The 25,340-nt window shown below is 49.6% G+C and overlaps 11 protein-coding genes across 11 annotated transcripts; 8 read left to right on the top strand and 3 right to left on the bottom strand.

Annotated features, from left to right (window-relative positions):
• Window positions 1–1,231: 1,231 nt before the first annotated feature.
• Window positions 1,232–4,838, top strand: N7500_001135 (putative PHD finger domain protein; the record flags this gene model as incomplete). Its single annotated transcript, XM_056672281.1, has 4 exons — window positions 1,232–1,289; window positions 1,873–1,921; window positions 1,977–3,431; window positions 3,491–4,838. 4 exons carry the CDS (start codon window positions 1,232–1,234, stop codon window positions 4,836–4,838), a joined length of 2,910 nt encoding a protein of 969 aa, XP_056537854.1.
• Window positions 4,839–5,345: 507 nt separating this feature from the next.
• Window positions 5,346–6,974, bottom strand: N7500_001134 (uncharacterized protein; the record flags this gene model as incomplete). Its single annotated transcript, XM_056672280.1, has 7 exons — window positions 5,346–5,473; window positions 5,545–6,097; window positions 6,154–6,348; window positions 6,405–6,585; window positions 6,642–6,712; window positions 6,763–6,829; window positions 6,886–6,974. The coding sequence occupies 7 exons, from the start codon at window positions 6,972–6,974 to the stop codon at window positions 5,346–5,348; spliced, it is 1,284 nt and encodes a 427-aa protein (XP_056537853.1).
• A 69-nt stretch (window positions 6,975–7,043) lies between these two features.
• Window positions 7,044–7,253, bottom strand: N7500_001133 (uncharacterized protein; the record flags this gene model as incomplete). Its single annotated transcript, XM_056672279.1, has 1 exon — window positions 7,044–7,253. The coding sequence occupies one exon, from the start codon at window positions 7,251–7,253 to the stop codon at window positions 7,044–7,046; it is 210 nt and encodes a 69-aa protein (XP_056537852.1).
• Window positions 7,254–7,475: 222 nt separating this feature from the next.
• On the top strand, window positions 7,476–9,392 carry N7500_001132 (dolichyl-P-Glc:Glc1Man(9)GlcNAc(2)-PP-dolichol alpha-1,3-glucosyltransferase ALG8; the record flags this gene model as incomplete). Its single annotated transcript, XM_056672278.1, has 6 exons — window positions 7,476–7,552; window positions 7,724–7,802; window positions 7,867–8,060; window positions 8,120–8,613; window positions 8,676–8,815; window positions 8,865–9,392. 6 exons carry the CDS (start codon window positions 7,476–7,478, stop codon window positions 9,390–9,392), a joined length of 1,512 nt encoding a protein of 503 aa, XP_056537851.1.
• A 1,197-nt stretch (window positions 9,393–10,589) lies between these two features.
• N7500_001131 (uncharacterized protein) lies at window positions 10,590–10,861 on the top strand (the record flags this gene model as incomplete). The annotated part of the gene is made up of 2 exons (XM_056672277.1): window positions 10,590–10,595; window positions 10,643–10,861. 2 exons carry the CDS (start codon window positions 10,590–10,592, stop codon window positions 10,859–10,861), a joined length of 225 nt encoding a protein of 74 aa, XP_056537850.1.
• A 385-nt stretch (window positions 10,862–11,246) lies between these two features.
• N7500_001130 (uncharacterized protein) lies at window positions 11,247–14,649 on the top strand (the record flags this gene model as incomplete). The annotated part of the gene is made up of 7 exons (XM_056672276.1): window positions 11,247–11,249; window positions 11,293–11,412; window positions 11,473–11,616; window positions 11,669–11,771; window positions 11,827–11,843; window positions 11,890–13,508; window positions 13,560–14,649. The coding sequence occupies 7 exons, from the start codon at window positions 11,247–11,249 to the stop codon at window positions 14,647–14,649; spliced, it is 3,096 nt and encodes a 1,031-aa protein (XP_056537849.1).
• Window positions 14,650–15,343: 694 nt separating this feature from the next.
• Window positions 15,344–16,634, top strand: N7500_001129 (coenzyme A transporter; the record flags this gene model as incomplete). The annotated part of the gene is made up of 2 exons (XM_056672275.1): window positions 15,344–15,589; window positions 15,654–16,634. The coding sequence occupies 2 exons, from the start codon at window positions 15,344–15,346 to the stop codon at window positions 16,632–16,634; spliced, it is 1,227 nt and encodes a 408-aa protein (XP_056537848.1).
• Window positions 16,635–17,017: 383 nt separating this feature from the next.
• N7500_001128 (RNA-binding ATPase activator ESF2) lies at window positions 17,018–18,096 on the top strand (the record flags this gene model as incomplete). Its single annotated transcript, XM_056672274.1, has 2 exons — window positions 17,018–17,633; window positions 17,711–18,096. The coding sequence occupies 2 exons, from the start codon at window positions 17,018–17,020 to the stop codon at window positions 18,094–18,096; spliced, it is 1,002 nt and encodes a 333-aa protein (XP_056537847.1).
• A 935-nt stretch (window positions 18,097–19,031) lies between these two features.
• N7500_001127 (ribosome-binding protein NMD3) lies at window positions 19,032–20,975 on the bottom strand (the record flags this gene model as incomplete). The annotated part of the gene is made up of 5 exons (XM_056672273.1): window positions 19,032–20,157; window positions 20,285–20,360; window positions 20,453–20,666; window positions 20,761–20,860; window positions 20,917–20,975. 5 exons carry the CDS (start codon window positions 20,973–20,975, stop codon window positions 19,032–19,034), a joined length of 1,575 nt encoding a protein of 524 aa, XP_056537846.1.
• Window positions 20,976–21,221: 246 nt separating this feature from the next.
• N7500_001126 (RsfS/YbeB/iojap family protein) lies at window positions 21,222–23,303 on the top strand (the record flags this gene model as incomplete). Its single annotated transcript, XM_056672272.1, has 1 exon — window positions 21,222–23,303. One exon carries the CDS (start codon window positions 21,222–21,224, stop codon window positions 23,301–23,303), a length of 2,082 nt encoding a protein of 693 aa, XP_056537845.1.
• A 273-nt stretch (window positions 23,304–23,576) lies between these two features.
• On the top strand, window positions 23,577–25,170 carry pex12 (ubiquitin-protein ligase peroxin 12; the record flags this gene model as incomplete). Its single annotated transcript, XM_056672271.1, has 2 exons — window positions 23,577–23,634; window positions 23,738–25,170. 2 exons carry the CDS (start codon window positions 23,577–23,579, stop codon window positions 25,168–25,170), a joined length of 1,491 nt encoding a protein of 496 aa, XP_056537844.1.
• Window positions 25,171–25,340: the final 170 nt, after the last annotated feature.

The raw sequence follows: 25,340 nt of genomic DNA, 5'->3' as shown, positions 1-25,340 counted from the left end.
TCATCATTTTCATGCAATACACTCTGATATAGTGTAGGACTTATTGTCCAATCTGAATGCAAAACCGATATCCAATGACGAGCCTCGCTGCAGGTCATACGAAATCTATCCAAAAACAAAAGAAGAACACTTGATCTTTCCAATGACATGCGACAGGGCTGGCAATCCCAACCCTTTTTTTTTTTGGAAACCTCGGTATATACTTTATCGACGAGCTTGGCGCCAGGAGATCTTCTTCTTGTGCTTTTCCTTGGAGGCTTGTCTATCTTGTACGTAGCAATTGGAGCAGACTCCATGGACCAAATCAAGACGTTGCCACCCTGTACTTATGTGTGCTGTAAATCTATATGTCCACTTCTATCCAGACAGTAGTAATTGTAGTTCTCTATTATTGCTTGTATGTACATTTGTCTTTGTCGGATTTCAATGTACAATTGTTGGAGGCAGGTTGTTGCTCGAGGAAAAGATCACACTAGATACATGTGCAGTTCCATCGTCGACTACTCAATAAAAGGGCGACGCTCAAAAGTCTGTAGGCGAGTCTTCTGTGGGTTTCTTTCAGGGAATGCAATATTAGGACGCCATCCTAAGTTTCGCATGTAGGTAATGTTTGTCTACTACCTAGCAATAACAGGAACTGGTCTGTCTCAACTCGGTGCAGCAATATAACCATGATCTCCGTCTCATTCCTGTCGGCTGCTGATTCCCCAGGAACACGAATAGAACCATGACGTTCAGCATATCTGCAGAACACTGCCTATGCTAGAGCCTTGGCCCTGTGAGACACGAATACTATAGTCAATCTATATCCATTTCCTAAGGTCAAGATGAAGCCTTTCTACTTCAATGGGTGCCTGAGGAATTGCCTACACGACCAGATTAGGTACAATAGAGCTAATTCCGAGCAACCATTGAAGTTTTATACACAGGCAGACCCGTATTTCTCAATGAATCAATAGATCAATATCAGAGCTATTATTCTCGTAGGCATCCTCAAAGGAGACGCCTTGGTAGCACGGTGTGTCGAGCAAGACGTGACAAGTCACCTAGACTCGTGTTTATTCAATTGTTCCCGTTTGTTCTTCGTGAAAAGAACAATAACGTTGACCCAAAAGGGAAGGTCCCCCATTCTCGCAGAGTATTTATTTCCTCCCACTTCTCTTCGTCCTCTCCCTCTTCTCTCCTCTCTTCTTCTCCACGTTCAATCCATTTCGTTACCTCACCGTTAAAAATGGATACCGTTCGAGAGACCGTGCGTCGAGTCTCGAAGCGTCTTCTTAACAAGAAGTGTAAGTGATCATCCTCCACCTACTCTAGTCCCTGGTGTCCAGTCACGTTTATGACGCGGAGGTTGCATTCCCTCTGTGCAAGCTGGAAGATTCCCCTGTGTCATGCGGCTCTGTATCTGTTGCCCTTGTCTGTATCCCCAGTCTCATGTCCCCATGGCACAATGTCCTTGCTCCTGTTGTGACCACCCCATCTACCTCTCGACTTGTACATTTTTCAGGCAAAGACGAGTGGCCTTTCTATTGCACTTCTCTCATGTCATAAATTGTCTTGTCATTGGTCTAGTCACTCCTGAGACAGGATGTGCCCTGTCATTAGGTTCACTGAGCCCTATGGTGGATGAGACAACTTACTCCCCTCTGTCTCCTCCAATTTCAGTCACTTATTTTATTGAATCCATAATACCCTTTTTCTCACTCTTATGTGAATGACATTTACTCTGCCTGTCTCACTGATCTGGTCATCGATCACTTCTGAGATGAGGGAGAATGAGATGTTGCCACATTCAGGTGAAACTGAGGATTTACCCCACACCCTTTTTTTACTCACTTCCAAGATGAGACCAAACACTGACTTTTCAAATAGCCGAAGCCGAAAAGGAGTCCAAGAAGAAGCAGGATGAAGCTGCTGCCCAGTACGTTGATCCTGACAAGTTAGGGCATGGAGCGCGTGGCACTAACCCTACCCAGACCCCTTCCGCCTGCCCCTACGGGGTCCACTCAGTCCGAACGCCGTCAGGGCTCTTCCCAACCCGCGCAACGACGGAAGCTTCAGAAGAAGCCCCCGGGCACTTCGAAGCCCCCCACCACCCCATATCGGACAATGAAACCGATCGGGGAATACCCATCGACCGCGGAGTACCGAGCTGCTGGCGTTGCTCCTCCTTCTGAACGGGCGCAACGCGTCGCGACCGTGCCGACCACCGTCTCGCTCCATGAAGCTGAGCGCATTTCCCCCGTCGGCGGGGTTGAGGACCTGACGGCCGATAATGATCATGTTGAGATCGCCGAAGAAGCGGCATTTGCCTCGAGCTCGTCTGCAGTCGAAAGCCCGGCCGATCAGGCCATTCGCGCCATTACCACCCCGGCCGCTGCGGCCACTCCTACCCTCCCAGGCGCGGACGACACCAATGAATACATCACTGTGCTGATGTCTCTGCCTTTCCGCCCCTCCGACAAATTTGATATGCCTAAACTCCGGGGTGTCATAAAGTTCGCCATCATCGACGCACTCCGGAGCAACAACGATGCGTCTGCCTTGTCTCTGCTTTACTTCTGGTTCAATGCCGTGGATGATGATTTCCGACTCTCATTAATTGCCAGCGTCTCACACCCTAACGGGGGAACCGAGCAAATGAAACTTGCCCTCCAAGCCGCCCTCAACAAGTCTGTACCAGATGCCCGCAAGTGGTATCAGAAATATGTTCGCGCTACGGCTAATGCAGCCGATCTTCCCTCCTTCAGCGGATCAAGCGTGCCACCTGCCGATTCTTTCGACGCAGAGCCCAGCTTCAAGGTCTCTGACATTTATCGTGACACAAGTGGCCCTCGGGTTGAGGAAAACTTCCTGAGCGGCAAGTCGAATACCGCTCCGCTCAAGAGGCCCAAGAAGCCATGCCGAGTCAACGAGAATGCTTACAGACGTAAGCGCAAGTGGGAGATGGATCCTGATCACGAGGAAAAGATGCGGGCTGTGCGTGCTCGTCTTCAATCTGAATCTTACTCGGAGACAGCTGTCCGGTACAGTGCAATTCGCTCTACAATCCGTCCATCAAATGACATTCAACACCCTTACAATATGAACAACATCGACACTGGTATTGATGGGGATATGGAGGCGCTCAACCGTTCGCGTTCCCTCCCTGCCCCAGGTTCTATCCTTGATATACCTCTTGTCAAAGGTCCGGAGCCCGAAGCTCCGTCTGTTTATTCACCATCCGCCTCGCTTATCGGTCGCAGGACTGGCAAGCCCGTCTCACGACGCCAGAAAGCAAAGGCCAAGGCCCCCGAGATCCCACAGCGTGCACGGTCGCTCTCTGTTGATACCACAGTCTCAAGTCTTTCATCTCTCTCAAATTCCGCTTACTCCGTCCGATTCAACGACTGGTCTGGTGGCCACGAAGCACGCCAGATGCCGAATTCCATGTAGGTGATTTCTTGGCATGACTTGGCCAGTTTCTATTTGCTAACATGACACCTTCTAGTGAACCCCCCGACAACAGTGACGATTGCCACCAATGTGGAAAAGGTGGCGATTTACTCTGCTGTGACACATGTATCAATTCCTACCACTTTGAATGCTTGGATCCTCCCTTGGATCCCAAGAATCCTCCGCAGGGAGAGTGGCATTGCCCCAAGTGCTCCATTCGCAACAGTTTCTCGACCTTGATCGCGCACTCCAAACACTACAAGAAGACCGAGTTCCAACTTCCACAGGATATTAAGGAACATTTCAAGGGAGTTGATGAAGGAATTGTCTTTGATAACGACTATGCCCGAAATTTGAAGCATCAACGCTACTACAAGTCCGCGCCCCACCTGCCGCGGCTGACTAAAGCACCCAGACAGGACGGCCCTACCATTTACGCGAATTCCATGTATCTCCGAGAATACGACAACAAGGGAGACTGCATCCGTTGCTCCAAGTGTGGTTTTACATCCCAAGGTACACGTCCCATTATTACTTGTGACTACTGTCCCTGCCGCTTCCATCTGGATTGCCTTGATCCCCCTCGCGCACATCCCCCTAACCCAAAGGTCGGGTGGATGTGTCCTAACCATGTCACTCCTGACGATATGATTGCCACCAAGGAGCTTAATGGCAGCAACGAGCGTACTCGCCGTGTGCGCCGAACCAAGAACATGGCATTCATTGACTGTGACATCATGCTTCCTGATGACCCAAATCAGAGTTTGTTTGACGAAGACTGGAGAGAAAAAAGAGCCCGCTTCCTTGCAGGCGATGTTGTCCTGAATTTCATCACTGCTGTCAAAGATGATCACCATGAACGTGAAAAGAAGTATGCCAAAGCTGTCGAACAAAAGTGCTTGGCCTTGACCAAACAAATTACCAATGAGTACCTCAACCGTACTGAAGCCGCCGGGAGCATCAACAACATCACACAAAACCGTCTTCCCGCGGATCTCACCGAAAATGTTTCTTACGCTGTTAACAACATGATCGCCGGCGCTCCTGTTTCCACTGAAGACTTTGACGCTGCCGCCGCTCTCCTGAGCATGGCTACAAGCCAGCCTGCTCCTGCCCCTGCTACTGCTACTGCTACTGCTATTGGCGAAGGTCACATCGCCGAGGCTGCCGAGCCTGTCTCGCCCGTTGCTCAGAAGCCTCTCTCCCGCATCGATGAGGAGTCCACCCTCGGTTCCTCCCACGCTGCCACCTCTCCCAAGGAGGGTGGCTCTCCGGAGTCGCACCACTCCGACTCCGAGCATCTCCCCCGGATCCCTGTGTTCAATCGCAAGCGATCCCGCGCCGATGACCAGGGATCTGGGGGAGAGCGGGCGCAAAAGCGCCAATACACCAAGTCTAAGTGAGCCCCCCCACAAGGGGGGCTCTTAATTCATTACGCGCATGGGACCCGGCGTTTTGAATTTTAATGACTTCGTGTTTATTTTTTTATTTTTTTCCATTTTCACGATCGCCGGGGAGGCGATCGTCCAATTTCTTCAATCTGTTTCTCCGGGCCACCCGGCCGCCTTTCTGTTTTCTATCTTGCTTTTTTTCACCAAAAAAAATTTGCGAGGTCGGGTGGCTCGGGGAAACGTGTACGATAGCATGGGCCAAAGGCCAAATGAATACTTGTCAACTCATTTTTCTCTTACTTGTAAATGTAATTACTCTCGGATTTTTTTTCATGAACGTAATGATATTCGTACTTTATACATAACTTAGGGAAGAATAGATCTCGGTGCTGGCCTCCGGGCCAGGCACACTTCTGAATATGATATATTCCCCCCACCTCCTGTCACATAATAACCTCAGACGACACAGCTTCATATAGGACAAGGGGGTGGGGGGAGGAAGGGACAGAGCGGAGGCGCTCAAAGGAACTTCTTGGGCATGTTGGCCCGGCGACGCTTGTAGATGACGTAGGAGATCACAAGGACTACCTGGAACGCGATGAGCAAGAAGATAAAGAAGCCCATGCGTGGGCTAGAGGCCGTAATGACTATGAAATGAGAGAAAAGCGATTAGCGAATTGAAGGAATAATTGATCTAAGCGAACGCAAGCGGACTTACCACTCAGCAGGTGACCCTGCAGGTTCTCGCTCAGGCTGAGGTGGGATGAGCGCAGTGTCTCATGAAGCTGATTGAAGCGTCCACTATAGTCCTTGCTCTGCGAAGCGACACTCTTCAGATCGCTCTGGACGGTCTGGAGCACCTGCTCGACGCGCGAGAGTCGGGAATCGAACTGGGCGAGCTGGCGGTCCTGGGCCAGGGACTTCTGGACAAGCTCTGCGTGGCGCTCATCGGCCTTCGAGGCTTGGTTCCTGATTTCCTGAAGGATGAGGTTGGTGGCCTTGCCCGCTAGCTGGATGCGACCGCTGAGGTCAGCGATCTGGGCAGCCAAGCCGCTCATTGACATTTCTGTGCCTGAATTGATGATGGGTTGAGGGGGCTGATCAGGAATTTGGTTGACAATCGGCTGCTGGGGGGCGCTGCCTTGGTTGGAAGGAATTGTCGATCCTTGGCCTGCGGCGGACTCAAGGATGAACTTGAAGATCTCGAATGAGTCTGGGTTTTCGGGAGTGGCTGCTGTGATGCCGAAAGTGTTTCCAGCGGGCAGGGTGACCTGTGAGAATAAGTATGGCTGGGGCGTGTTGTCGGCGGGATATGGTGTGCACATACCTTGTTGGTTGAGAAGCAAAGCTTGTCGTCGATGGTGACTTCAAAGATGGAGCTGGTGTGTTTGATCTTAACAATTGATGGACGGCCTAGGTTACGGTAGAAGTAGTTGCAATGGCCAAAGGCTAAGCTGTCTGGGCTGTTATGGCTTTTGTAATCGATGGTACCGTCATTAAGGAATCCACGGACACTTCCGCCCTATAGGAGATGTTAATTAATACGCTGCGACAATACGCGACAGGGCCAATACGTACATTTCCACCATGGGTATCGATTACCAGAGCAAAGCCATCGAACTGGCCGACGGTATAGATACTCGAGGTGCCAATACGGGACTGGCCGTCCTTAGTATACCACAACTGCAGGATTCCACCCGCTCGTTCTGGTCCGCTTGCTCGGAATTGGAACTCTGCTGACCATTCCGACTGAGAGACTCTATACCCATGTTATGATCTGGTGTCCAGTGTCACGGTTTGGAGCCCTTCACTTACGGACTTTGTGCCCAAGCTGATCCCCGCGTGTTTCCGGGGTACGGCGGCGTTAAGATGAGCTTGTTTGATAGCTGCATGGCTATTAGATCGGTTCGGTCACGATTGCAGCAGGCCTACTCACGACGGACGGTTCATGGCCTTCCCCTCCAATTGCCCATCCGGGAATAGAGTCCCGATTTGGGGATATCCTGATCTGAGGTCAGATAACCATAACCCAAGGACTGAATATGTGCGCTGTACTGACGTTTGAGCAGCACCAAAGCTTGAGCTATCAATGATCTGGGACGTAGCTCCTGCGGCAAGCAATGCCAGGGAAACTAATGTTCTCATCATGTTGTGTGGTTCAACGGGTGGTGAAGCTTGGTATTGATATGGATTCGTACAAGGTCCGTGGAGCAGCTATCAGCGCTTGCTATGACTTGAATCACGGTCACAATTCCGACTGCAAAGGCTGGAGACAACACTGGTGGTGATCCAACCGACAACAATGGCAATCACGCAGAGACGGGCCTCTTTTGCGATGATAGCGGCCGATGGCGAGAAATCAATGAAGTGATGGAGCTGTACACTATTGAGAATCGTGTGGCGGATTCCGACGTCTGTGAAGTCCATACGGAGAGAGCGTTTCTTTTTGACGTTGTATGAGTTGTATTGACTTATCTGTCCTTCTGCCCAGGTGTTTAGCTCCTGATTTGACCTCCGACCTCCGCATCCAGTCACGTGCGCTCAAAATAACATGCGGAGGAAGCTACTGACTCCGCCGATTTGCGCATTCTTGCGTCTTGTGTCCTCTCAGCTTTCAACATTGCTGCACCATCATGCAAAGGAGTTCCAATGGCTGAACTCTACCCTTCATTGGCACAATGCGCCATCGTTGCAGCTGCCTTCAAGGTGCTACTCTTCCCCGCATAGTGAGTCCCGCTCGTTTCGTCGCAGCAAAAGGAAAACACCGGGAAGACAGGTGGAAGAAGTTCAAACAATCATTACAGAAAAAAGCTGTGAAGGACACTCAAGAAGACTCTGGCACAGGATATCGGGCTTCCTAAATGAGCTTAGCTGACATGCTTTTCTTTGTGTTGCAGCAAATCAACCGATTTTGAGGTCCATCGCAATTGGCTCGCTATCACCCATTCGCTACCAATTCAAGAATGGTACTATGAAGTATGTTCAGTCCGATGCATGATTATTAGACAAGTGTGGTTGGTGTTGACTCGGGCTGGTTTAGAAATCCTCGGAATGGACGCTCGATTACCCACCGTTCTTCGCAGCCTTCGAATGGCTTTTGTCGCAGGGTGCTGCATACGTGGACCCTGCGATGTTGCTTGTGAGGAACCTCGGCTATGACTCCTGGCAGACTGTTTACTTCCAAAGAACAACTGTGATTTTGACAGAGTTGGTTCTTGTCTATGCGCTTAGTCGGTATGGCACTCGATCTTGTTTTTTCTTGATGCAATGGAATCCTGACTGCTGTTCGATAGATTTGTCAAGTCCGCTCCTTTGCCAAATAAGCAGGCTGCGCACGTGGCCAGCCTTTCGATCCTGCTATCCCCCGGTCTCCTCATCATTGATCATATCCACTTCCAATACAATGGCTTCATGTATGGAATCCTGGTCCTATCAATTGTTCTGGCTCGCAAGCAATCGACTTTGCTATACAGCGGTATCCTGTTCGCGGTGCTGCTATGCATGAAGCACATATACCTCTACCTCGCTCTCGCCTACTTCGTCTATCTGCTGCGCACCTATTGCCTTAGTCTCAAGTCGGTTTTCCGGCCCCGGTTCGGTAACATTTTCAAACTTGGAGTCAGTGTGGTGGGCGTTTTTGCAGTTGCCTTTGGGCCATTTGCGCAATGGGGACAATTGCTGCAGATCAAGGACAGGCTGTTTCCGTTTTCGAGAGGGCTGTGTCACGCGTACTGGGCGCCAAATATCTGGGCGATGTACTCATTCGCTGATCGAGTATTGATCTCCCGTACGTAATCTTTATATCTCCCAGCGCACACGGTATATAAGCTTATCTGACAATCTCTTCAGTTGCTCCACGGCTAGGGCTTGCCGTGAACGCTGATGCTCTGAACAGCGTCACGCGAGGACTGGTGGGGGATACCTCTTTTGCCGTCCTTCCGGAGATTACAAAAGAACACACCTTCATATTGACCTTCTTGTTCCAACTGGTATGTGTTCCCTATCTTGTGTCTTTAGCCTTCTCTCACAATTATCTAGATTCCTCTTGTCAAAGTATGGTTTAATCCAGGCTGTTGGGATACTTTTGTCGGTGCAGTCACCCTCTGCGGTTATGCATCATTCCTTTTCGGCTGGCATGTCCATGAGAAAGCCATCCTCCTGATTATCATCCCGTTCAGTCTGATCGCCCTCAAGGACCGTCGATACTTCAGCGCCTTCCGACCTCTGGCAGTTGCGGGACATGTCTCACTCTTCCCTCTCTTATTCACAGCAGCCGAGTTCCCCATCAAGACTATCTATACAGTCATGTGGTTGGTGCTGTTCCTCTTCGTCTTCGATCGAGTTGCCCCTGTTCCCGAGCGACCCCGAATCTTCCTATTCGACCGGCTTGCGCTGCTTTATTTGACCATCTCTATTCCCTTGATCATTTACTGCTCGCTGGGGCACCAACTGATATTCGGATGGGACCGGCTAGAGTTCCTACCATTGATGTTCATGAGTAGCTATTGTGCCCTCGGGGTAGTCGGAAGCTGGGTTGGGTTCATGGTGGTTTACTTTACATCTTAGATTCATCTAATTCACTGGGATCAAGAGATTATTTGAGATCTTTAGCTCTTGAATATTAACTACAAATATTTGAAGTCATTTGAGGTGACTTCAGGATCACTCGGTAAATATTTGCATTGTTTGTTTCCACGTGGATATGACCCACAGGTCACGGAGTCTATTCCCCCACTAGGCTCAATGTGGTTAGTATCCTTTCATCCATGGTTGGCCTGCAGCCAAATGCAGGTCGGATAGAAACATGGGGGAAGAATATGTTTCCATTCCAGGACGGTGCTGGCAATCTTTGTCTAAATATTTAAGTATTTTTTTATGTTCTTGATCATAATGCTCTAGCCTGGGTAACTGTTTAGTCGTGAAAACACATGTTCGCGAGACATATATATATTTCTGTACGTGGTTGACGTTATCTTCCGGTCATGCATTACATGTAAGTGCTTATATTTCTATTTAAGATTAACGATATGTTTCAGGGTCACTGATCCAAATGAATCACAAATAACACGTAGAAACAATAAAGTATATAACATATGTACATATAACGATTGTGAGCAGTGACGTACATATCACATAGCACGTTTGTTATTCATGCCTAGCCGCGCGACAATCAAATCATCGCCAAAAAAAGGCGTGATGAAACTTAGAAAAGAGGACTATTGACCTCAGTAAGGGTAGATATTGAGTACCCCTTAATGAACGGTATATATCTGGGTGGCCAATGCGCTTGTGACACCGTGGCTGAAGGTGTATCAAATCTATATGCCAAACATGGCTGTCTGCTTCAGGGTCATGAAAGCTGATATGTAGCTATGAGCCGACATAAGATCTAGCATTTGCATACAAAGCTCTTTAATAGGCACGACTTGCCCTTTAGTGGGATACTGTTATTCTCAAAAATAGGTCTCGTGTTTTAAGCATGAAATATGACGACCTCTGTAGGTAGATGACTCTCGGGTGAACAAATAAGACTTGAGCATTTGAAGCCAAAGAGAATATTGTTGAAAGGTTGGTGTTTCATGCTAAAAATACAAACAAAGCTGGTGGTCGATATGGTCCGGTTAGTTCGATTTGATTGTTCCGACCTTAGCCCGGGGAGACCGAGAATAGAAACAGAGAATTGATCTCGTTGAAGGATAGTAATAACATAGTAATTTGAAATTAACAGGATATAGATAAAATCCCCTGAATCAGACGAGTCGAATGAGGGTAAATACGGGTAGAGTTGGGGGTTAAAAAGAAGGAATAATTGATAGTCGGGAGATGACGAGGGGAGGAGGGAGAGTCGAGGGTCCCGAGGAAAGCCCAGCGTTTTTCTGCTGGGCTTTGGCTCCCGCTTGCTCCTCCTCTCCACCAATCAGCTTCCACCGCTGATTCGCGGTCCTGCAATGATCTACCGCTTCCTTTTTGTCTACCTTTCTTCTTTCCTGCTTCTTACACCTTCAAATATTCACACCTTTCCCCCCCTCCACTGATCTGATATTGTAGCAGTCCATCATCTCAGAATCACTTGGTTCACTTTATACAGGACGCGTTCTACTCCGGTAAGTCCGCATGAAACCCGACTATTCCACTGTTCGCGTGTTCTGGGTCTGCGACCAGGCCTGATCACTACAATTCTCTCCCACAACCACTACCTCTCTACACAGCAGTGCACTAGAGCAACTGGAGTATCTGCAATCTATATCGCAAACCCCGTTACCTCCGCCAATCGCATGCCTGACGCGGTCTCTACCTTCACACAATTGACAAGCTTCATCGCTAACTAAGATCGCGTTTTGTTTAGTCCGGTTCATGCTCGATTCTGCACACGGTAGCTCCCGGCCGACTGGCGCGTCCACGCTTAATATTTAAAACATCATGGTATGCAACACTTATCCGATGGAATGATTGCGGATGTGCCAAGAAGAAAGTGGTGGATGGTACGGGGACAAAGAGGCTTACGCAATTGCTTCGGCAGGTGTTATTCAAACGCAAACCAGTTCAATACCTCCCACAAACTGTCATTGAAGATGATAGTTCGGAGGTATGTATCTCTATCACCCATACTGCAGACTTTCCCACTGACCCTCTTTCTTCCTTCTAGGTCTGGGTTATCCCAGAGACCAATGAGGTTTTTACTAGCTACGAGCCTTACCTCCAGCGAATGGACTTCTACAAACAACGTCGATTCATCTGCGAGATCACCGGCCATTCGGGATTGACCTTTTTCGAGGCGCTCCGCAGTGAGGTATATTGTATCACACAGACCGAGTGATGGGCATATGCTAAGTCTTGACTAGACGGAGGAATCGCGTGAAGTCAACAACAGTTTCCCTGATGCGTTGAGAGAACCTATTCTGCGCCGAATTCAGTTCTCTACAGTCTCGAGGGTGGATAGCCTGGGTATGCCATTCCTGTCTTTTCCAGCCTGAATCAAGCTAACATCGCGATTTCTCAGTGGATGAAATCTATGAAGTGAGATAATCCCATCATTTATTAACAACTAATCTAACAAATATAGGAATTTAAATCGGACTTCTACCCAGGCGAAGCCGTCCTCATTTTGCTTGAGGATAGCAGCCGGCTTCATGGTACCATTAGAGACAAGGCAAACTTTGCAGAGCAGTTATATGCCGATGGAACCATTAAAACCCCTGCTTTTGCCAGGTATCTGGTCAAGATCTTAGATCGACAAAATGAAGAGGCCCTGCTGGACCAGGACCACATTACGCGCGACCGAAAGGCATTCACTAAATTGATGCTGCGCGGATTTATCAAAAACAACGTCACCAGAGAGTCCTGGACAGGTGCCCCCTGGTTGGTCAAACCATCTGTCGCAGAGACATACAAGATTCCGATTGAGGTACCTAAACATTTGCAGTATGGAGCGAAGGTGGCAGAGAAAAAGGCGATGAAGAAAGCGGATCAAGACGGCTTCTTTGGTTTCTTTTCTTCACAGCAGCTGCCCGAGCTGAAACCCGCAGTCAAGGGGCAGAAGTCGAAACTGTCTGCACAGGACATGGCAAAATCGCGGGAGGCGCAGTATCAGGAGTATCAGCGGTCGCTGAATGGGAACCCATCATTCCTTCTACCTTCCAATCCCTTGCGCCCTTCCAAACCGCCACTGGTTGGCGATAGGAAGCTTGCTGGACTCCCTGCAGTGGTCATCAAGAACGAGCCAAGGGCACCAACTCCGCCACCGATCAAGTACCCTATCGAAGATCTGGACCTTGCTCCAAATTTAGAACAGCAACACCGGCCAACCCTGAAATTTATGATGGTAGGCGAGTCTGAAGACGACGGCGCGGAGGACCTTCTGCCTGATGACCTAGAGCCGGAAACGGTGGGGCTGCTTCTGGAGACCTGGGACACACTTAATGTCTATTGCGAAGTATTTGAACTGGATTCTTTCACCTTTGACGATTTTATTCAAGCTATGCGGTTCTCATCAGATGAAGTGGACTGCGAGCTTTTTGTCGAAGTGCATTGTGCCGTACTTAAGAAACTTGTCAATTCATCGAACGATGATGGAGCTGTTCAAATCTCACTCCCAGATTTCCCCGCTGATGATTCTGATGAATCCGAAGAGGAGGAAGAAGAAGAAGAAGGAGAAGAAGAAGAGGGAGAAGAAGGTGAAGAAGAACCCGAGGAAGAGTCCTCAGAGCCGCAGGCGAAGCCTGAGCGAATGACCACGAGAGGAAGCCTGGCCAAGGAGGAGGCAGTCATCATCAGAGCGCAGATTAATGAAAATGAACCCGAGGTGACGAAGATCCACCGCGCCGGCGAAATGTTTGAAAATTATGGTTGGATTGATCGTCTCCGCAAGCGCGATTTCCGCAACGGTGGATGGCAGTCGGTGATAGTTGGACTTTTGCACCAGCTGTCTATCCGTCCTCGCTCGGAACAGGTCTGCAACACCATTCTTAAGCATTTGGCACCCCTCGATCGCGAGCCCACACAGCACACCGTGCAGGAGCAGTACCAAACACTCGACATCAATTTGCGTACCAAGGTGCTCCAGATGATTTGCATGTTGAGTCTGGAGACCAAGGCTATCCGAAACTATCTAGAGGAGTGTAGCAATCAGATGACGGAGTTGCGCAAGGAGAAAATTGAGTACCAAAAAGCGCGCAAAGCAGGGTAAGCCAATCGTGCACTGCTGTCATCTCAATCGCTAACATAAAGTTTCAGACTCATCGAGCTTCGTCAGCTGCACCAGGAACGCAAGGCCGTTCAACCCGAACCTGAAAAGGCTGGGAAGTCACCAACACCGGTGCCCGAATTGGACGGCTTAGATGATTCTCGACTGACTGGCCTGGAAGGGGACTCTGAAATGGTCGGGGATACAGAAGACGAGGATATCCCTCGACCACGTTCATTACGCGGAGGGGTTGATCGGGCCCTGGAGCGTAAACGGAAGCAAGAATTAGAAAAGGAGCGAAAGGAAACATTGGCGAAGCAGCCCAAGGGCTCCAAGCAATACCAGCGAGTCCTGAAGAAGATCGACGAGCAGAAGGCCAAGATCGAGAAGCTCCAGGACCAGATCGAGACTGTGGAGAACAGTCTTCGCGAAACCGACTGCCCCCGGACCCGATGCCTTGGACTGGATCGCTTCTGCAATCGCTACTGGTGGTTTGAACGTAATGCGATGCCATACGAGGGTAAGCCGGAAAGCTCGACGGCCGAGGCATGCTATGCCAATGGCCGTTTATGGGTTCAAGGTCCGGATGAAATGGAGTACGCTGGCTTCATCGACGTGACCGACGAACAGCGCAAGCAGTACCAGAAGCATTTCCAAACCACACCCGCAGAGCGCAAGAAGAACGAAGAAGGATCAACCCATCTGTCGAATGCCCGTGAATGGGGCTACTACGAAGACCCCGAGGCAATTGAACAGCTCGCGGAGTGGCTGGACTCGCGCGGCAACCGAGAGTCCAAGTTGCTCAAGGAGCTGCTCATCCAGCAAGAGTACATCGCCAAGTACATGAAGAATCGCAAGGCGTACCTAGCCGAGACGCCTGATAGAGCCGAGTCGGAGGACATTCCAGCCAAACGTGTGACCACCCGGACCAAGACCTATGTGGAAGTGAACGAGAATAGCCCCCGCTGCCTGCGCTGGAGAAACACGACGGCGTTGTCCGCGCATGGACATCTTCATGTTGACCCTGGGCGGCCGGCGAAGCGCAAGCGGGTTTCGGATGACACTAAAGTGACTAAGGCAGCTAAGCAGGCTAAGCAAGCTAAGCCTTTGACTCGAACACGCGCTCAGCGCAGGGGGTGATGCCTTCCGGGGGCATTTATTCTACCATATCACGCGACCACGATATTCTTTGTACTTCGTATACATTTCGAGCTGCATGGAGACGGGGAGTTCATTTCTTTTCGCTAGCTTTTTTTTTTTTTTGGCAAGTTAAATAGCTTAGAAGCAATGCAATAACATAGAACCCATCTTGAAAACAAATTTCAAACTATGAAGCCCTATCTTGTAGGCTGCAAGACTGAATATCGGCTACATATCCCGATTTGGACTAGACATGCAGGTGGCAGATTACGATGACAAACCGGCTTCTCGGGACTCGTTGATTTTGCGGGCCGCGTATTAGTACCGTAATCCCGCGGTTATTCGCGGATGGCTGCTGGTATCGGCATGTTAGAATGTTCGTAATGACATTTGGGACTGTCCGGACGCAAATACGTCAGTGGAAACAGCACATAACGTTATTCCTCTTTCACCTTTTCGCCTTTGCACAGTTCTATTCTTCTTTTGAGCTTTGTTCAAGCTTGCTGTGATATATATTCATTTCGTGCATAAACGTTGCAGTGTCCCGAAGATCATCCCGTACCCCGAGAACTCTGGCTGATTACCGCCGAAACTGATCACGAGGGCGACTCCCCCGGATATTCTCACCCCTCCCATGATACTGTGAGCCTCGGTTGCTCTTACAATCCAGTCTTTCTTTTCCTCTTCCTCTTCTATGTCGACTGGTCTTTCGGACTATGCCTATGATTCACACAAATCCCCAGACTCGACTCCGCAATCCGCTCCGATGAGCAAGACCGCATCGCTGGGATCGCCGCCTATCGGCGGCGCTACGAAATCAATTGAGTCAAATAACACCGCAGCTATGGATAAGCCACAGAGCGGCGACAACAAGATTCAAAAACGTAGCTTGGATTATGTGATGAGGAGTGGAATTGCAGGCGGGCTGGCGGGGTGTGCGGTAAGTTTCGATCGGTAATAGGTGATTGCGAGCTTTATACTGACCGACGCGCCGGATATCATAGGCCAAGACCGTTGTAGCGCCTTTAGACCGAGTGAAGATCCTGTTCCAGGCGTCAAATCCTCAATTCGCCAAATACACGGGCAGCTGGACTGGCCTGGCAGCAGCGATTCGAGATATCAAGCGCACAGAAGGCTTTAAGGGCCTGTACAAGGGCCACTCAGTGACCCTCCTTCGAATTTTCCCATACGCCGCTATAAAGTTCCTCGCATACGAGCAGATTCGTGCAGTTATCATTCCTTCCCGCGAACACGAGACCCCGTTCCGCCGCTTGATCTCCGGCAGCTTAGCAGGTGTCACTTCTGTATGCTTCACATATCCATTGGAGTTGATGCGCGTGCGAATGGCATTCGAAACAAGACAAACGCAGCGTTCAGGCTTGGTGGATATATGGCGGCAAATCTATCATGAGCGTGTTCAACCCCCATCAACAACCCGCTCTGCGGCAGCTGCGCAGTCTTCTTCCGTTGCTGTTGCCGAAACCGCTTCTTCTGTCGTTTCAAAGGTGGTGCCGCGCACCGGTCTCGCCAACTTCTACCGCGGCTTCTCCCCGACTATCCTCGGAATGCTGCCTTATGCCGGAATGTCTTTCCTCACCCACGACACAGTGGGTGACTTATTCCGCCACCCAAGTGTGGCGCGCTATACCCTTAGGAAAAAAACAGAGTTAGAAAACGCCGCGCATCCATCTAAGCGACCGCAGCTCAATACGACGTCCGAGCTTCTTTCCGGTGCTATGGCCGGTCTAGTTTCGCAGACTTCATCATACCCAGTGGAAGTGCTCCGTCGGCGGATGCAAGTCGGTGGTGCAGTTGGTGACGGACGTCGACTCGGAATTGCAGAAACAGCTCGTATGATCTGGCTCGAGAGAGGGTTTAGAGGATTCTGGGTCGGATTGACCATCGGTTACGTCAAGGTTGTGCCCATGGTTGCAGTGAGCTTCTACGTATATGAGCGAGCAAAGACCTCGTTGGGGATTAACTAGACTTGTGAAATATTCAATATTTGGCCCTTTCTTTGCATATATCATGAGGGCTCTTGATACTGGTTCTCTGTGGCGTTTTGTGGATACCCTGGGAGGGTTCTTTTTACATACAGAGCCGGAGTGGCTTCTTCGGACATATACCAGTACAGAATTTCAAAAGATCTTCGTTCAACCTACATTAAAATTTCTTTCCAAAGAACACTCTTTCAGGCAGGACAGCCCGTAGGCACATCTGATAGTTCTTGACTTTTGATATGTGGCTGGTGTGTGGCTGATTGGTAGATCTAACCTTGGAACTCCGTGGGCACAGACCACCCGCATAAAAAAAGTTGCAGACTTCCGCCTCCCACGACCAAATCTATAACCAACTCGGATTGCACAAAATGACGACCCGCAAGCACAACGATTTCCTAGACATCGAGGCTAGTGATGATGAGGGCAGCGGCAGCGATCGCGGATACGACTCCGAAGCCAATGTGGCGGAGAGTAAAGGACGGGCCGTGAAGCGGCGACGGACAACAACCGCGCAAAATTTCTCGGTGGAGTCTGACGAAGACGAAGAGGAGAACGACAAAGATCTCGACAATGAAGACCAAGATGAAGATAACGAGGAAGAAGGCGGCGCAAGCCTAAACGACTCAACACAACCCAGCACCAAATCAGCCAAGTCACTCAAAGCAAAGGGCAAGCTTGCCAAGCTGTCTAAATTGGCCAACGGCAAAGCACCTAAGAAAGCACGCGCAGGTGTCATATACTTCTCTTCTCTCCCGCCATACCTCAAACCCTTCGCCTTGAAAGCAATGCTAGAAAAGCGAGGATTCGGAGATATCACAAAGATCTTCCTAGCGCCTCTTCTCCCATCTGCAGCTGGCAATCGAAACCGCTCGAATAAGAGAAAGCTCTATACCGAAGGCTGGATAGAGTTCCGCTCCAAGAAAACGGCTAAGATCTGCGCCGAGACATTGAATGCGACTATCGTGGGTGGTTTGAAGTCGAGCTGTGAGTCTACCCGCTATTTTCGCGTTATACACATCTCTGGTTTTCGATATGAATACTGACCGGTGCTACGAATATAGGGTATCACGATGATGTTTGGAATATTAAGTACCTCTCGCGATTCACATGGGATGATCTCATGCAATCCGTACAACGAGAGCGATCTGAACGGGAAAGCAAGCGGAAGATTGCCGATGCTCGTGAAGCCAAGGAAGCTAAATTGTTCATTGAGGGTGTTGAGAGTGGTCGCATTGCTGATGGAATGGCGAAGAAGAATGAGGAGAAGATGAAGAGGCGGTTGGAGGCGGCTGGTGATGGGGATGGGGATAAGGAACTGCCGCAGCCTAAGAAGGCTGCGCCGTCTACGAGAAGACGGTTCCATTTCCAGCAGAATGAGGTTGTTAAGGGATCCAAGGAGGGTGCTATGGCTGATGATGCCAAGCGGGTACTTGGAAAGATCTTCTAAGTATGATTCGTATTGCATGGACCGGTGTGCACTCATCTCTTCTTTTTCTTTCCTATTCTCGAATAATTTCCAATTGCATTCCATGTCTACGGTTAGAGATTGTCTTATTTGACATTGTCTATTCTATGAACAAAGACGATTTCTCATTTACTATCATAGCTTGTTACTTACGCGCTCTGTCCTTGTATCATACTCTAGTGAGAAATTCCTTGAGCTGGAAGGATGATATCAGTATAGTAATAATAATTTGTCCTGAAAACAATTTTTGGCAAGGTAATCACATAGCACATTACCGACAGACAGACAGAAATACATAAGGACAAAGATAAATAAATAGATAGACACACTCTCTGCACGTCTCTTCCTCAATCTTGTCAACAGCCATAGTCTAAGCTCATACATCGAGCATGACCTCTATCATTTTGATACCATTGGTGAAAGTCAGATTGACATCAACATCGCCTCAAGCTGATACGTTCTTTTATTCCATTTCTTTTTACACTCCCCTCATTCCTCATGAGGTTTGAATAATTCTCATTGATGTGAAAACCAGGAAGTCCATACAATAACATGGCGGCAATGGATGTTCTGAGATTCAACCCGACAAATAGCCCTAGGAACTGCCACTTAGTTTCCCTCTTCACTCTATCACAATCTATAGATTTTCCCGACCCATCTGTACAATCCCAATTTTGTGCTTTGATTGATTTATTTCATCTCAAGTCATTCATCTATTTTATAGTCTATAAGAGATATGTATGTAGAATAAGAATTCAAGTTTTGCACCTGCATGCTGTACATTGCACGTATCAAATTGAAAATAATGAACTTTTTTGTTGACTGAAAATCCCACAACACACAAACGCCACCCAGTGCCACACATGATCGTCAATGATAACATTCAGATTTCTTCCATGATAGCGTTCAAGTTGATACTAATTGTCCTCCATGTTCAAATCATCAAAGTCATCAAGCAGCTCATCCATGTTGATTTTCGGCACAGCGTGCTCTTCATCCACGTCATCATCCTCCTCCATCTGGTCTGGCCTGGCCTGGTACTGGCGGTTCTTGTACAGGTCAAGAGTTTGACGCAGCTCCTGATCCTCCTCGACGTCACGCAAGAACATCTCGTAATCCTGTTCCATTCTGGCCTGCTCCTGCTCCTGGCGCTTGTTTGTAGGGACATTGACCACGGCGGCAGTCGCCTCCTCTTCATGCTCGCGAGCCATGCGCTTCAGACGCCAGGGACGGGCCTTGGACTTCTTGCTGCGGACGTAGTGCTTCTTGATGAGGACCACATCCGGGATTGTTGAGCCGTACTGGTGGCTGTTCTCAATTTCGTCGTATTGATCATTGTTAAACTGGGTTCCCGTCAAGTGGTAGCCAAGGACAGAATCACCCACGTGCAGGATACCACCGAGGTGAGTCCGTGTGAAATAGGTGATATCGTTAGATCCTAAATCCGAGGCACGAGCAACAGTGGCCTCAGATAGAAGGAACCGACCATTAGAGATTCCGGTTGATTCTATATCCAGAACGATGAACTCCTTAAGCTCTGTAATATCTGCAAGAGCGGGGAATGGTTGGCGCCAATAAACCGCAGTAGGGACGTCAGTTGTCCGCAGGGTGCAAGGGTCCAAGATGTTAATAGAAGTGCCGACCCGATGACAGATAGCGAGTGGGCTTATATCGGACAATGAACGGGCCAGCTTGATCGGAAGGGCAACTAAATCATCCTTGCAGATAGGAACAATCGAGACGGACCACGAATGCTTGTAGACGGATTTGCTGGTGTGAATATCCATACTGACCAACTCGTGCGATTTGGTTGTCTTGCAGGGAATGCATCCCTCCAAGAAGGAAAGCATGCGCTCGGCCTCGTTCCTCTTTGCGAAGTAGAAATCAAGACCCTCGCTCACTTCCTTGATGTTGACAGTGTCCTTGTGGGCATTGTGCTTAAGAATCAGCTGCTCGAGGTACATAAAAGTCCGCTTGTGCGGTACCTTCTGTCTGATCTGGATCGAAGCTCCCCAGGTGTGATGCGTAAAGGACTTCTGGCAGCTAAAGATGCGTTAGCATTTTTCAAGGCAATTTCTTTTTTTCCAGTCATATTATTTATTTTCATCGAGGGTTGGGGTGATTTTGAAATTGGGAAGAAGGAGGGGGTGAGGAGAGTCTATAAGCATACCCAGAACACTGCTGATTGGCAATAACATATTCAACCTCAAATTGCTGCTGTATGATAGTACCCTGGAAGGCCTCCGCTTGTGGGTTGTTAGCTTCGACCTCTTGGCTAGATGTGTTGCATTGGCAATTTGGCGAATATTTCGACCGTTATCAGCAGGGTAAAACTAACTTTGTATAGTGATCTTCAAGCGCAGTCGCTTGCTGTGAGGTTCCGTCCAAATGAAGCTGGCGTCGATGATTCGGACTTTGTTCAGACCACGGAGCTTGCGTAGACAAATGGCGAGTAGTTCTTTCGACTCGAGCGCTGCGACGACCCAGCTGTTGGGAGGTTGCAGCCACCGTTCGCAATCCCTACAGCAGTGAATCACGGCTTCGCGTTGCACCTGTTATCAAAAGGAGTTCATGTCAGCTGTATCAAATTATAGGCGGGTAGGAGGGCTGCTTTTGGCAACAGGCCTCGGATGAAGTTGTACATACACCTCCGGCGACATCGACAGTAAGACGAATGCAGTCCGAACATAAGGCTCCGGCTGAGAGTGTTCCATCAATAGCAGCGCCGCAGTTGCAGCACAGAATTCTTTCAAGAGATTATTAGCGGGGAACAGGCTTTCACAGTTTGCGATAAGAACTTACGTCGCTGCAACTTGCTCCTGCTGCTTGAAATAGACAGGATCATCCAGATCCATCGACATTTTGAGTGAAATAAGGAAGCAAAATCCAAGACTTAAAAAAAAAATCCCCAGGGTATTGAAAACAGAGAGTTCACAGCGCCGTGGATTTGTGATAATTCCCCCACCTGAATCTTTTTTTCGATGACTCAGCTGTTTGCAGTGTTTGCTCCCGTTATCTGATATCAGCCGATGGGAGCAAATCAAGAACTGAATCTTGGAACTGTTGGAAGAACTCATCCTCATTCTTTTTCCAGTATAACCATCATCATGAGCAGGGCTCTCTTACGAGGAGCCGTGTGCCAGAATTGCCGGCATGAGGTCCTGCGGTCCTTTGTCTCTGTCTCCGGCCTCCCAATGCCACGATCATCTCCTCTTTCCTCCCGTTCGATCTCCAAGCCTAGAGCTTTCTCCGCCGTAAATAATTTGCTGCGGTCTGATCGCCCTCCAACTCCGAATCAACTTGACATTCATCTGTCCGAGCCAGAAGAGCCATCGCACTCGGAAACCAATGCGCCGGCTTCGTCCCAACATATCCCCTGGTATCTGCAGGAAGAGGCACCGGCCATTAAAGAGCGCCCGTTGAGCGAAGCATATCTTCCCAAGATTCCAGACGATTCGCCAGAGATGCTTTCAACTCTATTGGAGTATACGTATAAGGACTTGGGCTTGGATGGTCTCAAGCTTTTTGACCTACGCGGCCTCGAAATTCCCGCAGCTCTCGGTGCTAATGTAATCATGATCATTGGAACTGCTCGCAGTGTGAAGCATCTGAACGTGTCCGCGGATCGTCTCTGTCGCTGGCTGAGAAGCCAATACAAATTGTCTCCCTACGCCGACGGCTTACTTGGACGCAACGAGTTGAAAATCAAACTCCGCCGCAAGGCCAAGCGAGCGCGCGCTGCTAGTGCAGCAGGCGCAATGATCGATGAAAAGGATGATGGAATTACGACAGGATGGATCTGCGTAAATGCGGGAATGGTAGACAAAGGCGCTACTACGACGCAGTTGAGCGATGTTGGAATCGAAGGTTTTGGTAATCTGGACCTTGGAACCAGTGTGGTTGTTCAGATCTTCACCGAGGAGAAGCGGGCTGAGGTCGACCTCGATGGTCTTTGGGAAGCTACTCTAGCCCGTGAAGGGCGCAGGAACATCCGGGAGACTACAAATGATATCTCCAAAACCGGTGTTGCGCCCCCCAGGTCTATGTCCGATGGATTTGGCTCTATTCCTGGCCACAGGAGAGGTTTCCATACCATGCGTAGACTTGCATTCTCTGCCGTGAACTCCACAAAATCTGGTTCTGAAGCCGGGTTTCCTGGCCTGAGAACTTCGTCTTCCACACTTCCAAGCGGCGCAGCAGCAGTTGCGTCCCAATTAACACCAACATCTTTGCTCCAGATTCTCACTGAACTTCCAGCGGATAGTGCACGAAATGAGCTCGGGAGTGGCCCAAATGATCGCCAGTCCACTCTTTTTCTACGTCTCTTCCATACCAACCACGCCGCGCGGTTCTCTGCACAGGAAAAAGCCACTTTTCGATTGAAATTATTTTCTATTGCCGTGTCTCGACAACATCCAGCTTACACCAAGGACGCACTTTTTAGCACATTCTCTGATTTTCTTCGCGATGGGTATGACCTTCCGGATGACCTTGGATTCGACGTTGTTTCTGCGCTTCTAACGCCGAGAACAGCGGGTGTTATCACCGAACAGTCTGAGACTCATTCGTCAGATGCGGACATGGAACTTGCTTTGTCAGTGCTGGATCGCTTGAGTCTCCGTGGTGTACCGATCTTGAACATGAAAATTTTCAATATACTCTATCAAGCAGTTTGTGCACCCAATCCAGCACCCTCGAGCCTGAACGAATTACACCCGGAAGAAATTTCTCCAACTTCGACTGCGGTCCAAAAAACCGTGTCTCAGAGACAAATCTTGTCTCGACTGTCCAAGATACTCGCGGCGGCCAATGTTCCATTTGATGCGGTAGACGCACGTCAGCTTATGGTGACATTATTCCGATGCGGGGATTACGATGGTTTCTGGCGTCTGTGGCGTCAGTTTCCTTTGAAAGGTGCTAATCGCACACAAGATGATTACGTGCAGCTGTTTAAGTTGCATGCCGAGCTGGGTGAGGAAGTGCGAGCGCGGGAGTGTCTGTCGACGGGGGTAGAATTGATGAACCGAGAGTCCCCTGCGATTGTCCTACAAGGTCCGATTGTGACAGCTATCATGCATTGTATATTGGTGGCAGACCCGACACTTCAGGACCGAGATGAAGGAGCGTCCCCAAGCTTCTACATGCCGCTCTGGACTGAGTGCCAGGAGGCACTTGCTCGGGAAAATTGAATGACGAGGGGTCAATTTGTAGAATAATCTAGCATATATTATCCAGTGTACAATAATCCAATGCGTGTCATGTTAAATGAAATCGTTGTAATTCAATCCCTGATGAACGGAGGACATAAGATGAATCTCCTTGGGGCTTCCCCGAGCGACATATGTTGTAGTCAGCTCGGATAAGTTGAGCCTCGGCATATGATCAATTGGTTCCGGCGACTCTTCTTCTCCTCCAAACACCTTCAAACGCCATCCCTATAAGGATGACTGACACTTCTGACGATGGAGTACCTTCCTAGTCTTCAACAGGAGTTTGATGAGCACAAGCCATCGCTCTTCGGTAAGTTGAGTGATACTTCCCCGCGGAGCTGGACTCACCCCAGAAACGGGGAAACCCCATACATGATCTGAATCGCTAACGTGGAGATTGTGCTCGACAAAAGAACTCCTTGCTGAGCAACAGCTATCCGATCTTCTTCCTCCGTCTTTGCGTTATCTTCTCGCAGTCGCAACACACCGCCACCCGCGCTACCTCCTCCGCATCCTCAATTCATACGACGAAGTCTACGCCCTCCTTTCATTAATAGTCGAACGTTACTACCTGCGCACATTTGGCGGCTCCTTCACAGAAAACTTCTATTCCTTGAAACGCGAGCGCGTTCTCCGCACCAAGAATGGCGAGATCCCCCGCGCCCAAGTCGGCGCTGCAGGCCCCGTCCGCGAGGCCCTCAAGCTACACTCGACGGACATCTGGAAGAACTTGTTCGTCATGGTCGGCATTCCTTACATCAAACGCAGGTTAGACGAAGGATACGATATCCATGCCGCACCACATGCCTCCCTGGTCACTAACGGCGGCCCACGATATCACCCCAGCGACGACCTGCCGGCCAACCCGTCGCTGCGCCAGCGCCTCTTCTTCTACTACAAATGGTTCCTGCGAAATGTCTATCCATCCGTGAATGCGGCATACTATTTCTCTATTTTGGCATTTAACCTCGCCTACCTCTTTGACAACACCAAATACTCCTCCCCGTTCTTGTGGCTTATCGGCACGCGCATCCGCCGCCTCGGCACCGCAGACCACCGCGCCATCGCCGCAGTCTTAGATCCCAAGCCCGGCCCTAACGCCGGGCGATCTCAGCGACCCGGCGGAGGCTTACTGGGTCTTCTTAGTCCCCAGAACATTCACACTCAGCTCCTAGGCTCGCTGCGCTACTTCCTTCCCGCGTCGATCTTCGCCCTCAAGTTCCTAGAATGGTGGCATGCGAGTGACTTCTCTCGCCAGCTCGCACGTAAGGCAACCGAGGTCCTGGATCTACCCGCCCCAGTCGTGGCAGGTTTGACTTCTCCTGCGGAACGACGGAAATCGTCAATTCAAGACGAGAAAGAAAAGGCGAAAAAGCAGGCCGAGCAGGAGAAGAAGAGTGCTACCGGTGATCTTAAACCAGCACTCAAGCCTCCTCGTCGCCATCAACCCCCCATCTCCGCGACTTCTTACCTTCCTATCTACACTGTGTCTTTGCCTCCAGCTGATCCCTCGAGCGCCAACACTTGCCCTGTCTGTATGGGTCCGCTCGTTAACCCGACTGCTTGCCAGACGGGGTATGTGTTTTGCTATGTGTGTATCTTCCACTGGCTGAACGGTGAACACCAGCGTCAACTGGACTTCATGACCGGCGAGGGCGCTGGCGCACCGTGGGAAGAGGAGATCACAGGCGACGACGAAGAGACGAAGAAGAGTCCTAATGAGGATGACACTGAAGAAGGCCCCCGCAAACGATCTGGTAAATGGGAGAGTGGCAAGGGAAGATGTCCAGTCACAGGGAGGAGAGTGCTTGGAGGCACTGATGGATTAAGGAGGGTGTTGGTTTGATCTGGGTTTGTGTAGTCTTAATTTCCGATCCATGAATCGTTAATTGCTTATTGTACAGCGAAATGCTTCGAATTGGAGGTTGAGAGGGTGCATTGCTCGAATTGTATATATATTAGCAACACAGAAATCCTCCTGGTGCCACCATTGCAGAACAATTTCTAGGTCTCAAT

The sequence above is a fragment of the Penicillium coprophilum genome (assembly GCF_028826855.1).
Source record: "Penicillium coprophilum strain IBT 35676 chromosome Unknown utg000001l_segment0_segment0, whole genome shotgun sequence".
Lineage (NCBI taxonomy): Eukaryota > Fungi > Ascomycota > Eurotiomycetes > Eurotiales > Aspergillaceae > Penicillium > Penicillium coprophilum.
This window is presented reverse-complemented; position numbering and strand designations above follow the sequence as displayed.